General features: G+C 41.2%; 1 protein-coding gene and 1 long non-coding RNA gene across 8 annotated transcripts in view; one reads left to right on the forward strand and one right to left on the reverse strand.

Annotated features, from left to right (window-relative positions):
• Positions 1–1,684, reverse strand: part of ankhd1 (ankyrin repeat and KH domain containing 1) — a 173,703-nt gene extending 172,019 nt beyond the window's left edge. For all 6 annotated transcript variants that reach the window (XM_069898568.1, XM_069898567.1, XM_069898566.1 and 3 more), the window contains exon 1: positions 1,283–1,684. In XM_069898568.1, the coding sequence (XP_069754669.1) occupies positions 1,283–1,468 (186 nt within the window). In that variant the 5' untranslated portion in view covers positions 1,469–1,684. The remainder of the gene's footprint in view (positions 1–1,282) is intronic.
• LOC138743353 (uncharacterized) lies at positions 1,548–15,882 on the forward strand. 2 transcript variants are annotated; one of them, XR_011344821.1, is made up of 4 exons: positions 1,548–2,446; positions 10,195–10,257; positions 12,674–12,836; positions 15,485–15,882. It is a non-coding gene; the product is annotated as an uncharacterized lncRNA (long non-coding RNA). The 2 variants fall into 2 exon arrangements; XR_011344822.1 differs by lacking the exon at positions 10,195–10,257.
• The last annotated feature ends 36 nt before the right edge of the window (positions 15,883–15,918 follow it).

Here is a 15,918-nt window from a genome sequence, read left to right on the forward strand (position 1 = left end):
TGTTTTGACATTTCAAAGAGCGATACACAATCTAAAGGCAATTGGTCCTATGTTCTCCCTGCCTCCAACTCAATTTCAGATCAAATTAAAATATGGTGCAGAAAAGCTCATTCACATCAACTCTGAATACTTAAATCCATTTTTTCCCCTTTTCAGCACCAACATCAAAAAGCCTACTCTAAATAAATTCTAATCCTTAAAATATCTAACATTTCTTTTTGGCCTAACTTTCACTCTGGAAATGTCAACTTTGCTGTCTTGACATGGCAAACTTAGGCCAAGTTAAACCAACCTTGCTCCCCCCCCCCCAACAAAAAAAAAACCCTCACACTTGGAAAGAAATCTGATAAATAGAATTAGGATTTCTCTTTGCCATATGGTGCACTTGTCACACAAACACCATCTCTTCTCAGAAAGTAAACACGTCAGCTCATCTGGTAATGCATTAAAATCAATCTGGAACCGTAATTGAGGCACAAACTAAAATCATATCCGTTCTATGAGCTTACATCATGTGACGAACCCCACAAGACTAGATTTATACAAATTTAAGGATTGTAGGCCCTATTTCGATTATGTTCAACGCTTCTTAACATAAAATGGAAATTAATAATATGGTACCTTCCAACTTGGGTTGTAGTCAGACATAGATAGATAAGCTAAACACAGTCGCAGAAAACTGGGTTGAATTTTTTTAAGGACTAAACATATTGGGTGCAAAATTATCTTAGTTGATGCATTCACATTGTAGGATGTGGCGGCTTTTCTTAATTTACCCTACGTTCAATGCAATTCATAGGAGGTTAGAGGCTTCAGGACAATTCAGGCCTGAACTAGTTTCTGGATTCCAAAAAAAACCCCAAGGAGCTCGGATGACCGTGTGGCTCACTGGGAGTTGTAGTTTCAACCCTGCTTTTCCTCCGATTCCCTTCAAATTCCAAGTCACAATTTCAAACTACACCTCCCAGGAGGTGCCGGGGCCTTCGCGCAAGCGCACTCCCCTCTTCGGCTTCTCTTTCGATGACCCCCCCCCCACCCAAAAAAATACCACCCCAACCCCCACCCCGGCCTATCTCTTCGCCCAGCTCCGCGATCGAGCCTCGGCTTCACCCTCTAAACTTAGGCCCGGATTGGGGCACACCGCCATTGATGGGCATTGCTCTCGGGCCTACTCTCAAATGGAGATCGGTGGTGGTGGTGGTGGTGGTATTAACCCCTCAAAAGGATTGACTCAAGAGCGAGCGCCGTTGAGTGGCGGCGTGAAGCAAAGGGGTCACTTTACCTCAGAGACCTCATCCTCTTCGCTCCCGGAGAGCACGGCCAGTTTGAAGTCCAGCCGATCTCCGGGAGTCGGCTCTAAAATGCGAACTTTAGTGCTGACGGCAGCCGTCACAGAATCTATCTCGTCTTCAAAGCCGTCTGTCATCGTGTCCAGCGATCGGTTCTCCGCTATCACTTCATTCTGCATATTCTTCGCGCTCTATCCTTTAGCGTGTCGGGCGCCTCTGAGTCTGGCTAGAAGCAGGCTATTCTTATTCGCGGCGTTTGGAATTTTTTTTCCCCCCCCACCCCGATGTAAAGTTTGACTCCGGCCACGACCAGCGAGAAAGCCCCCGCGCCTATCTCCACACACACTAGGCCCCGCGAATATTAGTCCACCCGAACCATTAACTTCTATGCGCCTGCTCCGACTAACTTGATAGGTGCATATCCGGCCCCCGCCCCTCCCGAACCCCTCGATGCTGATTGGACGGAAGGTGCAACTGACATTACGTGACGTAGCGCAATGGCGAGTGGCCGGGCAGGTGATTCGTCCGCGCCGCTGTCAATCCAATAATCCAGCGGTCTCGGATCAGGTTAGGTTGGAGGGTAACGTCTTCTACAAAGGAACCCGGATGGGCGATATATATTTTTTGAGGGGGGGTTGTTGTTGGTGCACGCCTTGTGGGGGGACAAAGATTCATTTCCACAGCTGGATTGTTACCTGTGTCCTTCAAATTGCTTAGAAATAAGGCTCCCCCTGGTTTTTGTTCCCATCTATTCTCGTTGCACCATTGTGTGGCACATTGAGGATTTTCTCCCCTCATTTCCTTGCTGCTGGGGTCATTTGCAGTGTCCAGAGTGGAGACCAACCACGTTCCTTTTGAAAGACACTCACCCAGATTGCGCAATAGCGTATCCCGCCCCGTGGGGTGGTCTGGATCATTTCACATTTTCCAAAGCTGCACTGAAATGCGCCACAGGAAGTCATGGCTGAAGTGCACCTTTTTTTTAAATTAATCCAGCCCTTTTAATCTCAATCTTTTATGGTGAAAACAGTGGCCGAGGCGTTCTTCTTAAAATAGATTGACAGAAATCCACTCCATAACTGGAAAAAGTCAGAAAGTTCTTGACCAAGGATCTTTTAAAAATGTGGCACAAATAGATCAAGTGCAGTAAGTACAATGTAAGTCAATGTCATCAGGTGGGGAAGGCCTCTGACTTGTCCAAAAAAGGAGGCCAAGAGGTGTGAATGGAATTTGTTGCAATGTTAATAGGTACTTATCAAAATGTTTAGATCGAGTCATCTTTCTTTGGTGGTTCCTTGGAATTGAGGACGATCTGCTTCCACTGGGATGCGAGATGGCTGATGAGGCGAGAGCGTGAGCTCTGTGTCATTTGGAGTTAGGGGTATTCGACAACGGAGTTCCATGGGCATGTTGCATTCCATCCACCTTTTTTTAAATAAGACATTGCTCCAGATAGATTCACAATGTTCAGTGCCCTCTCAAAGGATCTTGCATTTGGAATTGTGGGCCAGGCAGGGACACCCAGTAGCAAAGGAAATTTGACACTTTCCGAGTAGTCTTTGAGAACATTATCTTTGTCCACCTAGTTATCTCTTGCCATGATGCTTGGAAGTCTTTTGGGAGTCTGGCATTAGGATCCAAAATCATAGCCTACCCACCAGAGCCAACTGAGTAATTTGAGCTCCAGTGCTGTAATATTAGACTGGGAGAGGACACTGGCTTTGCTTTAACGTTTCAGTCAGTACATATGGAATATTTTATGAGAGACAATATTGTTGGTGCCTTCCCAGTCTTTTGAGGTACCTGCTCTGTGTCAGGGATCCCGGTTGCCTTGGTGATCATGAGCTTTCTATTGGTTTTGTGTTGATCTTGAAACATGGCTGAAGACTCTACAGGTTCCTCATTGGAGGATGGCTCCCAATAAATGCTAAATGATCCACCTTTCTTGGAGTCTTATTGTAGGCCTTTATGGTCAGAGGGTAGTGTTGAACAGTAAAGACAGGTTTTTTGTGTTGTGAATGTTAAGTATAATGGGGCCCATTCTTTCATGTGGCAACCCTTCTGTATTTCCTACAGTTCAATGGTTGAATTTGGGGTAACCTTGGCTGTCATCCTTTTCCATCATAAGGTGCTTCAGGAACATTTCCAAACCTTAAATGTGAGCCACATAAATTAATATTAACAAGGTCACAGGGGTTAGTTTACAGAAGGAAATGGAAGGAGGCCATTTTTCCACTTTGGAAGAGAGTTCAGATTTTAGAGATTTTATTGCTGGGGGTGTATGGGGGTGGGGGGGGGTATCTAAACATCTAAAGCCATGTTTTCCATATGAATGGCAAGGAAAGTTTGGAATTCGAAAGATGGCAGAAGTAAAGAAATAAAGAATCCTCACAGCGCAAGCAGATTACAGAAATGAAGAAATGTGCAGGAATTTCCTAAAAACAGCTAAAATTTTAAATTTATTGTAGGATACAAAATATTACAATGTATCTATTCTCAGACAATAGTTACATTTTTAAGTTGAATAGTATATACAGATTCACAGAATACCAGTTTGTGGACAAATGAATATGAAGACTCAGAAAAAAAATAAACCTTTGTTAAAAATCTAAAACACCCAACAGAGAAATGTGGTAGGCAAAAAAACTACAGAGAAATTTTTAAAAATGCTGAAAATAGTCAACAGTTCAGGCAATATTTGTAGAATATTTCACATAATTTCCAATAATGAGACATTGACCTGAAATATTAGTGTGTATGCATAGTTTTTTTGATGAAAAAATATTTCAATTGTATTAATAGGCATATGGTCGTATTAATATTGTCGATGAGGATCACACCTGACCTATAAAAATGAAGAAAGTGAAAGAGACTGCACTACAATGACATTAGTCACTAATACTGTATTTCTCTTTAGAAAGCTAAGCAACTGATGTACCATTTAAGACTAGTGTTTGAGCCATGCAAACTAATCTAATTGCAAGCAGGAAAACAATTATTGATCTTTTTGAATATATTCCTTGCATCCATAAACCATGAAGTTAGTTTCTGCTGTCTGACAATGGAAGCCTAAATCTAAGAATCTGCTGGGAAGTCAGCTGCCCAATTCACAGCAATTCTGAATTCCTGCTCATAAAATGATTTAAATTCTTGCTATATGCAGGATGTAAGATTAGATGCTGGACTATTTAAATATTAATCTATCTAAAGGACATTTGAGATTGTTCTGATACTATGAGGTTTATGAACCTATTGTACACACTTTGGTTTGGATAAAGACAGCATTTTGCTATATGCTTTACAGTGAGTGGAAACCATTTTGTAAAGTCAATTTATTACATCATTTGGTTTCTGCTGAGTATTATGTAAAGTCGGACTACTGTAGCAATTTTGGAAAGTTTAATATAAAGGAATTTCTTAACTCACTTATTTATCCAGGTACAGTTGTTAACATTTGTCTGAAAATGGCCCTCTAACAGTTTACTTCCTTCATGAACCCAATGCTTGTTGATTCCATGTTGGGTCTGAAACTTAATAACCATGCTTTAGAAACTGCTTCTCATCTTTAGCTTTCATGTCATGGCTTTTCCAGACTATCTGACATCCCCCATTATTACTTCTACACATCTTGCAATTTCCCTGAAAATATGCTCATTATCCTTCAAGCTAGCAGACTAGGCCAAGAAGTTATGCACATCACGTTTGTTCCACAGGTCATATTTTTTATGTCCTTGGTTCCAGTGTGATGGTTGATCTTTGCTCGAATGTTAGATGCCTGCCTTTCTTGCCTTAACAATAAACTCAATCTCAGGTTAAAATTATTTTTTTAACATTTGAACAACAGCTGTCTGTGGAAAAGTGTTCCAAATCAATATAATTCTGTCTTGAAATATTTGCTGTGGGAAAATACCTGAAGACCAGTATCCCTAGGGTCAAAAACAGTTTATTTCCAATAGCTTTTGAACTACACTACAAAAAGACCTGTCTGCACTGTTATAACACTACTTTTTTTGCAACAATGGTAACATTTTGTTTGTTTGCTTTTGCATTGCAAATAAATGGTAATTTAGCCTTGCCCGCAGGAAAAAGGATCTCAGGGTTATATGTAGTCTGACAAAAAATCTGAATCTTAATCTGAATATTTTGTATTTATTATCCCTTTTTAATTAAACTTAGTGTATATTATTTTAGTTCTGTACCTGTCAGCTACAGAAAATAAGAATTTTGGTGTATATGTACATTGTACAATGTATATGATAATAAATTCATTATCATCAGTATATTTTAGATTCTGCCCGCTGGTCCAAAACTTACTCCAAGTCAGATTCATCTCAATTTCCCAAGAATGTATAAATTTTTAAATTAATGTTTGATTTGTTACAATTGGGATGAAGCTGAATTTTCTCTCTAACACTTTCATCTCTGTAACAATGGCACTTGATTATCATAGAAACCTATCATAGTCCATTTTGGGTGATTATATCAAGAAAATATTTGCAGTCTTTTCAAAACTAGAGGATTTAAATCTTGAACCTAATTCTATTTTTCCTCAATGTCAGGAGGAATGAAAATGCTGGGTGTTTAAATATTCTAATTTTAAATATCCCCAATATTTATTCATAGGCCTTAGCTGGGATCAACCAAATTTCAATGTAAACTGAAAAATTAGCAGTTTCTGATTTGATTGATTTAGTCCCACAGCAGACAGGCATTTAATCACTCAACTATCTACACAAAAGCCAACTATATTACAACATATTTGGATTTCTACCATGGAGAAATATACTAACCTTTATAACCATAGTGATTACTGTAAAATGCTTACTGGTTTAGGATTAACATTACATTCCAATTGCTGCTGTGGTTGCCTCTGCTATTGTACACTCATTGTTCATATCACTATTCATGTTGATCCACTTTGAACTGTGTCTAAATTAGCTGTACAGTTTTTTTTTGGTTGTGAATTGTCTCACGCTGATTTCCTGTGCTATTATAATTTGATAGACTGCAGCTTTATTGAAAAATGTCCAATTCAATTCCAAAAATGTCTGTTATTTAAACTTTTGAAATATAAAAACTTTAAACAGTTTAGCATGGCTTTTCAATTCTCAGTCATTTTTCCTGTCATTCACCATCTGCGCAGATCAACCAACATCTGACTATAAAAAAATTAACACTGCTGGATATTTCTTATAGAACCATAGAATGCTACAACACAGAATATATTGTCCATTGTTTCATATCTCATTAATTGACAGTCTTGCTTTACTGCTTCTTAGATTTTTATTTCATGATAACTGTTGAATCTCTCAAAACAATTGCTCTGATTAATTGATATGCAAATTACCCCCTTTCAAAACCTTTTACAAATTCACGCAAAAAAAACAGACACAGACCACCTGACTCACCATTCATACGATCATGGTTTGAACATGCTAACCTCAGCCAATTCTCCATAGTCCTGAATTTCCCAATGTTCGAAAAATATCTGCTTCTAACATAAATACTTATAATGATCTTGCCTCCTCAACCTTCTCAGATACAGAATTCCAGAGATTGCATGATGAAATTTCCATACATCTCTGTTTTAAATGTATCTGTTACCCTCACATTTGTGAAAACATCTCAACATTTACCTTGTTAAGGACTCTCAATAAGATCGCTCCTCATTCTTCTAAGATCCAAAAAATACAGATGTACACTGCTTACCCTCCCTTGATAGGTCAAGGATTAGAGGATGAATCTCATTTTCCACTGGCTCAAATGCTATTACAGGTGCCTAACATTTTATCCAGAATTCTGAAAATCAGGAACCTCCAAATACCAGCATTTCTTTTCAGTAGATGACATTACACATAAGAAATGTTAATTTCCCATAATAAGTTCTCCATTTTCAGATCCCTCCCCCCCCCAAGACGCAATCCCCATCATCCCTGCCCCCTATGTGCGTCCCCTCTTTGCTTCGGTGGAAAGGTGACTCTTGGACCCATCACCCAGTGAGAGAGAAGCAGATGGTGGCTGGCTCAATGCCGAAGCAATGGCCATCTTCCTTATCCATAATCCCCCACACAGTTTGGAACCGCTCTGCCTGCGCCAGAGCATTTCCAGCTACATGGAGGATTTGGGTAACGAAGATGGCTATTGTTCCTGTATTGAACCGTCACCATGAACCAATGCGTCGCTCCGTAAACTCCAGGCTCAGCAGCACTGCACCCCTGCTGCAAGGATGGGAGTTAGATGTGGGGCGATGGATGGCTCTGCGCTGCCAAGATGTACCTGAGGACCATCTGGACGAGCTTATGGAGTGCCTGAAAGACACTGGCACTCAGCTCCACCACTCCAATGGCCTGCTCCTCCTCCTGGAGCTCTGCAGCTCGTATCCAGCCTTCTGCCCTGCTTGGCCACCGGCTCTGAGCAGCCAATGCTGGCCGCTTTTTTGGCTGAGCTCTTAGGCCACCCAGTCACCTCCAACCTCCACCTGACTGTCAAGAACCTCCTGTACAGCGCACATCGAACCACACCCCCCCCCCCCCCAACTCCTGCGTTCAGCCTGATCTTGGGTACAAAATAATCTGGCACCAACCCAGGGAAATGGGGGGGTGGCGGTGGTCAGATGGCCGGAGAGGGGGGACATGAATGGCCTGGGGGGACGGATGATGGAGGCGAGGTGCAAGGGATTTGCTTAAAGGGACTGAAATCAAAATGATTCCGAAATTCAGAAGATTCCCAACAACAGTAGGTATCCAGTCCTGACGACTCCTGAATATCTTTTTTTGGCAACAGGAACAAAGCTGGAGAATAGTATCCATGTTGTCTGCACAAACTCCTGCAAACCTGTTGCAGGATAAGTGAATCCACAGCAGAATCATCTCTCAAGTCAACATCCTCACCATTCAAACAAGGTCAAAATCAAACCGCTCCAATAGGGAGATCATCCACATGCTTGACAACAGAATCCTGAAATAGACACTCTGCTTCAAACTTTTTTCTGCACATTCTAGCCTTGTCTCCCATCTTTGCATCTCCTGAAATAGTGATTATATTTCAGATTGGCTAGAAAACTCTTTGGGACATCCTGACAGATGCTACAAAAATACATGCCTTCCTTTCTAGCTTTCCTCAGGAAACCCCAAAAACTTGTTAAATTAATTATTTAGTAATTAAATCAGTTTTGTAGGAAAATTCTAAAATCAATTTGCCTTAACAATAAGAAATTACAAATAATCAAAGTAATGTACAGTTAATTTGTTGTTGATGGATTCAGAATTATATTGTGGTATCAAAAATACACTCCAGGTTCTTCATCAAAACCATGGATCATTCACAACCTGAATGCAATTTTCCTTCATAGCTGAAGATGGCAGTCCTCACATTCTTCCATTCTCTCAACATTCCACTTTTAAGTGTCCTAAATCTTGCACACCTCAGTACCACATTGAAAAATTGTTTGTACACTGGACATAGAATTAGGTCCTGTGCCCATTCAATATTTAATACCGAATTGGCTATTCTCCAAATTAGGAGAGCAGTACTTGAAAATATTATCATTAACTGATGAAAGTTGAAGCCATAAATCTTTTTAGTACCAAGCAAGTCAAACTTCTACTTTTGTGTGCACAAACAAGTTTTTTCTCATTCTCTTGTAGTTTCCCCAAAATCTGATTTTCTCTCCAAATCCACCCTAATTCAAGTAATTCTTATGTCCATTGTATTATCCGTATGGATTGTATTGTCCAAACCCTTAATAAATATGATGAATCCCTTGGTTTTATAGTATTATTTGCAATGTCAAGGAAATATGTAATTATTTTGTTAAGAGGGCCATCTATTTGATATGTAGATCATCTAAAACAAAATAAACAGAGATTATAGATTATAATAGGAATCAACATGTAAAAGTTGCCATCCAGCTTTCTTTGTATACAAAATGTTAACTTTTCTGTTTCATGTAGTGCTTTTGGAATATGTGTCTTAGGTTATAATTGCCACATTGCTGACATCAAGCTCAATTTCCTGTGATAATTCAACATTATTCAATAGCATTTTCCAGAAAATACCATTTATCGACCATACTGAGAGTTTCCCTAATTTCTCAATAATCTCTTTTACTTATGAATACAATTCTTCTTTAATAACTAACAACCATCACAGATGCTAGAGCTCATGTCCTATAAGAAATGCATTTGTAAAATAGTGTGAAGTAGTTCTCAAATCTATAAATCTTTAAGAATTTAACAACTAGCATATACTTAAAATACAAGTCTTCATAAAATATAAATCATAAATAGGAATTAATGTTGATTAACTGGGCACTTGAAAAAATGTAAATTATACAGTGTAAAATGAAAGCAAGTCTTGAAAGTTCAATCAACAAAACCTCAAAGTACACAGCAGCCCTGTAAAAGTTGCATTCTAAACATGAATCAACTTTTTCTTCAAGACATTGAGATTTATTTCACTATTCAAGAAACCAAAAGAACCCAAGTACATTGTAAATCTGTCCACAGACTGTCAATAATCATCATCTTAGTTCTGTGTTAACTCATTCCCCTATAGGTTAGAAAGCCTGATTTGTCCAACTCCAAAGAATTGAACCCGTTAGAGAGGCACCTCAGAGTTTGATTTATCAAAGAGCAATTATTCATTTAAACAAATTCCCGATTTGGTAATAAAGATAATGCATTAAGGACTGGTTTGGGTAATACATAGAATCAATTTCTTCAAAACAATGGCTTTTTAGGCCTCTCTCAAAAAGAAAATTGAGCAGTAAATGTGTGCAAAAAATTCAATTTTTTCAAAAATATAGGGAGTGACTTTCGTGACCCACCCATCTTATTTGCATGTTAAAATTTGTTATTGTGTGATAAAAATAACAAATATATCTATTCTTACACTCATAAACCAGGTCTAATAAGCCATCACTTTCAGCAAAATTTCAAGACATAATGAGCCAACCCTCCTCTAAAACGTGAGAAAGCTTTGGAAACTATTTTTGCAATTTTTGCTATTTCTTTTAAGGGAATTTTAAATGTGCCTATAATCTCTCTGTATCACCTGAACCATAACACTACTACAAAGACCAAGATTCAATATTCAAATCTTCTTTATTATCATGTAATAAATACATAAAATTTGTTTACCGTAATAGAGGCGCCACCAGTCTGGTGCCTCCATCGGTAAGGGAAAGAAGCAAAAGAGAGTCCCTTCTAAGATACTATGTCTGTGGATTCGCCTCCTGTGCTCCTACAATTTCTGCAGATGCACAGCCTCCTGTTTGTTCAAGCTCCTCGTTCTGAACCTCCGATGTGATGAAGTAACATCTAACACCCAAGACGCGATGGGAGCCCTTCTCACCAACGGCATCCTCACGAATCTCAATCCCAATATCTGGTTTGTTGGGGGGCATTTTCCCACCCTGAACTGATCTGATGATCCCCCGGAGCCTGCAACCCTCGTGGTCTGGTGCCAAGCATAGGGATCACCATCTGTGGGAATGTTTCTATGTGTAGGGGTTTTGAAACCAAAAAATAGCCAGGAGCTGCTGTAATGATTGCGCTGCCACTGGTGTGGACTCGGGAGAGAAGAGAGTGTTAAACTGCCTGGTCCTAATGCCTTCAGCTCTGTACAGGCTTTAAACGGCCTATTAAAGGGCAGTGATCATGGCAGCAGACCAGCAAGGGCCACTGCAACTGAAGGACCCACACAGGCTGCAAATGGTCAGAATCTTGCAGTCAAGGGACTCATAGAACTAAGATTAGTGAGGATGCTGAGGAAAAGAAGGGCTCCCAAAAAGGCCTCGGGCGCTGAAGGTTTCTTGATCATGTCAGAGCTGTGAAACTGGAGATTGTGTTGCCAATGGATTGAATAGGGGTCTGTGGAGGTGCAGAGGCTGCAGGTTTGCTGCACGCTCAGTGTTCCATACAAAGTCGTCCAGCGTTCAGGATTCACTTCCACATTGGACATTGGTGGTAAGAGGGAACTGTTAACAGTGGACAGGTTAAAGCCAGCCCACCTCGACCCCACCGAACCAGTAGTTGTGGCTCAACCCAAGAAATGAGGCCGCCTGGCAAAAAAGGACATTGGCGCCGGTTCTGGGGGTGGGGGGAGCTGCGTGGTGGTACACCATTAGACAGGCGAACCAGCTCGCTTGTCATGCACGTGGCAGGGCAGCTGACAAAATGGCGCCGTCGGGGGTTTCCTCCCGACCTTGGGACCAGGCTCAGAAGCCCGCACTTGTCGACCCACGTGATGCCCTGGCGACGTCAGGGCCCCCTAGCGCAGTTCTCAGCCAGGTCCGGGTTAGGAGTATAAGACCAGTCAGGCAGCCTGCAATAAATCAGTTTTGCTCACTGAACTCAACCCGTCTGGTTGATCGTGTGATCCTTCAGTTAGCAGTGTAGCCGCAGCTACAATATATTATTTTCTATATTATTACATGACAATAAAGGAATCTTGAGCCTTGAGTTGGGGGTTATGAGTAAAGAGGTGTTGAAAAATGTGACAGTTGGTTAATCTGGAGATGAGTGTTGATGATCAGTATAAGATGTTCATGAGTGTTGGGAAAAGTTGATGAGTTTGGGGTTGGTGATGAGTGGGGTTGTTAATGTAAGTGGATTGTATTTTTTAAAAAATAATTTATTTGAATTCTCATAGATTCGTAAACTTCAAACAACCCATTTTTAAACATTCATGTAATATACAAGCCCCTTTTCCACTGGCACCCAGTCCCAGGAATTTACTGGGACAGGGTCCGATGGAAAAGGAACATTGTCAGAATGCCAGCGTCAAATGACGTCATTTCACGCCAGGGATTAACCACCTCTACCCCTACTCATATCCCCGGCATTTTTTGATGCTGGCATGCAGATAAAAGCAGTGGAAAAGGGGCAACAGGACGTCATTTCCAGTTGAAGGTAGAAGACTCTGCTCCCTGGGGATGGGTGTGTTCAGTGGAAAAGCAAATAGTGTCCCAGTTAAGGGTGGCCCAGTGGAAACAGCACAAAGGGCTTCTTATCCCAGGACACTGCACAGCCAATTAACTGGGATGCAGGTGGAAAAGGGGCTACAAAATCTGTACTTATTCCCCCCCCCAAACTTTTTTACAACTGAAAGTACAGACAATTAAATTACATTGATACAATTAAATTAAAAAAGTTAAAAAAAAAACCTCAAAACAAAACAGAAAGAAACACGTTGCCAGCACCATGTCCCATTTCTTTGATCACAATTGTTTCCCTTCTAGGACGGATTGATACAGTATCCCTGTTTCGGGGCGAGGGGGGTGGACTAATCAATCTGAGTGACAATGTATTTCAAGTAATGTTGCCACACCTGAACAAATGTGTTATGTTTCTTCCTTAGATTGTATGTGATTTTCTCCATAGGAATGCAACGCTCCATTTCCATATTCCATCGTGTGGTATTTAGTTGGGAGTCGGACTTCCATAAAACCGCTATACACTTCCTGGTTACCACCAAGGCAACCTTCACGAACAGAATTTGGTATTTGGACAGCCTAAACCTCATGTCCCCAATGTCTCTCAGAAGGTACATTTTTGGATCCTATGGAAAATCCAATTTTGTAATTTTTTTTAAGAATGTCCCCCAGGTCTTACTTTTGTACATCGCCAGGTGGAGTGGACAAAAGGTCCAACCTCACACCACACCTAAAGCATATTAATCTAATTTTTGTGGTGTGAGATTCAACTGGTGCAAGAAATTGTATCTGGCATTCTATCTAGACACAGATCTTGCCACCGCTCTTCTTTGATTGTTGTGCCCAAGTCCTTTTTCGGGCCCTCACTTTGGAATATGTGGATTGTATTGTTAAGAGTGGAAGCTGTGGCTGAGAATAGAGGGTATTTAAATCTAAATATAAGCAATGTGGAATATTGATAAATTGATGTATATAAGGGGTGTTATTGTGTAGGGACTGGGACTGAGTTTGATGCATACACTGCATTATGTGGTGAAGAGTGTTGGATGTATGTTGATATACAAGCTCAGGGGAGGGGATGATGGTTGAAGCATGGAAAGATTGGAGCAGGAGTCTTTGCAGCCTGCTGCCCATTTAAAATGATCATGGCTGATCATCAACATAAGTATCCTGTTCCCACCTTCTCCACATATCCTTGGCTTCCTTTGGAATTAAGAAATATAATTATCTCCTTCCTGAATAAATAGTTTTGAATGGTTTACCCTGTATCTGGGGCTGTGATCCGAGTTCTGGAATCTCCAACCTTCAGGCACCCTTCCATGTATCCAATTGATCAAGTTCTGTCAGTATTGTCCACTCTCATTCCAACATACTCCAGCAAATAGAGGCTGAATTCAAGATTCCTTTATTGTCACGTAATAGTACAGAAGATGCAATATTACACAAAATTGCCTTCTGCAAGGCAGTTAAAGAGTCTCCATATGTGTCACCAGCACCCCTTACTGTATGAACAAAAGAGAGCCCCTTCAGTCACTGAATGGCCATGATTTCACCTCCACCATTCCCACAGCCTATGCAACTGCACAGGCTGCAGTTCAATCCATCAGCCACCCAAGCTCCAGATCCAAATCTCTGATGTGATCAGGAATCTTTCAGAGCTGAGGCCCTACAGGTGCCCTTCTTGCTCTCAGCACCTTCTCGAACTCCGGCTCCAATACCTGGTTCCTATGAGCCAGTCTCCAACAGTCTGCAGCCTGTGTGAGTCTTTCAGCCACTGAGCCCCTCGCTAATCCACTTCATCCTGCAGGATCGTCTTCTCTGCTTCTCTTTCTGAATTGGGGAGGTTTCTGGCACCCTGCACAGGTCCTCTACTCCCTGGAGTCTGCAATCTTTAGCACAGACCTCACAGTTGCAAGAATTTACTTACAAAGTCCATTAGATCCTTTAACAGGCCGTTTCACACCTGTACAGAGCTGCCTGCATTAGGGTCAGTTATTTGAACCCTGCGGAGCAGTGCTGTCTCCAGTCTCCTCTTTCCCAAGTTGACATCAGTAACAGCGCTGCCATTACAGCAGCTCTGGTAGCACCACCATTGTAATGTCATACATGAGTTGTGCCTTCCTAGACAGTGTAATCTGCCCTGGTTAAATTTCCTCCATGGCAAGAATATCTTACATCAACAAAACTCCAGGTGGTGTCTCAGCATGCCCTGTTCAGCTCCAGCACAGCTGTCTTGCTCCTGTACTCACATCCTCTTGCACTGAAGTCTTTAAGTACCATTTGTCTTTAATAACTGCTTGCTACTCCTGGACTGAGGTGTGTGCTTGTGGAGAGATGTTGATGAGTTTAGTAGGGTGCTGTTGGTGTGTGGAGATTGCTGATGAATGTGAGGGTAGTATTGAACAGTGTCATTTTACCTACAGTGCATCCTGCTTTAAAACATTGACTTGTTTGTAATACCTTTTATTGTAGAAAGAGCAGATGAGAGAATGATGGCAAATTAAAACAACTGTACATAGAACAGTACGGCATAGGACCTTCAGCCATGATCTCTCCACCAAATACGATGTCCAAATGTAACTAAAATTCTGCTGCTTGCATGATACATATCCCTCTGTTCTCTACAGAGCCGAGTCTTTCGAGAAGCCTTGTAAAAGCTATTTTATCTGCTTCCATCATTACCTAAGCAACCCATTCCAGGCAATTCCCCATCACTCTAAACACATGGTACTGTATGTGACATTTTCAACTTGAGATAAAGATTCCAGCCCTATGAATGCCTCACATAATTTTATAAACTTCATCATATCTCCCCTCAGCCTCTAAAGTTCCAGAGAAAGCAATCCCAATTTTTTCCAACTTCTCCTTATAATTCATACCCCTCATCCAGGCAGCATGCAAGCAACTGTATCCTTTGCAAAGCCTCCAGGAAAGCTTTGAGTGTAAGTGGGAGCATGAATGCAGCTCCTGGTACAACTTAACACCCAACCAATTGCTACACAACACTACTCTGGACTTTGGAAGAAAGAGAAAATATGAAGTACAGGGAGTCTCCAGGTTACAAACATACGGCTTATGGACAACTCGTACTTATGAAAAAATTGTGTCCCCAATTTGTGCATGCACAAAATGTTACCTCACAAATGCCCCTTCCAATATGCAAGACATCAATTGAACAAGAGTAATTGTTAATTTTTAATTATGACTTTTTAAAATCTAAACTATTTAAGAATTGTTTCTTTCATTTTTTTTAAAACAGTACATTTGACAATGGCGTGAAGCAAGGCTGTGTTCTCGCACCAACCCTCTTTTCAATCTTCTTCAGCATGATGCTGAACCAAGCCATGAAAGACCCCAACAATGAAGATGCTGTTTACATCCGGTACCGCACGGATGGCAGTCTCTTCAATCTGAGGCGCCTGCAAGCTCACACCAAGACACAAGAGAAACTTGTCCGTGAACTACTCTTTGCAGATGATGCCGCTTTAGTTGCCCATTCAGAGCCAGCTCTTCAGCGCTTGACGTCCTGCTTTGCGGAAACTGCCAAAATGTTTGGCCTGGAAGTCAGCCTGAAGAAAACTGAGATCCTCCATCAGCCAGCTCCCCACCATGACTACCAGCCCCCCCACATCTCCATCGGGCACACAAAACTCAAAACGGTCAACCAGTTTACCTATCTCGGCTGCACCATTT

Source organism: Narcine bancroftii, chromosome 9 (genome assembly GCF_036971445.1).
Source record: "Narcine bancroftii isolate sNarBan1 chromosome 9, sNarBan1.hap1, whole genome shotgun sequence".
Lineage (NCBI taxonomy): Eukaryota > Metazoa > Chordata > Chondrichthyes > Torpediniformes > Narcinidae > Narcine > Narcine bancroftii.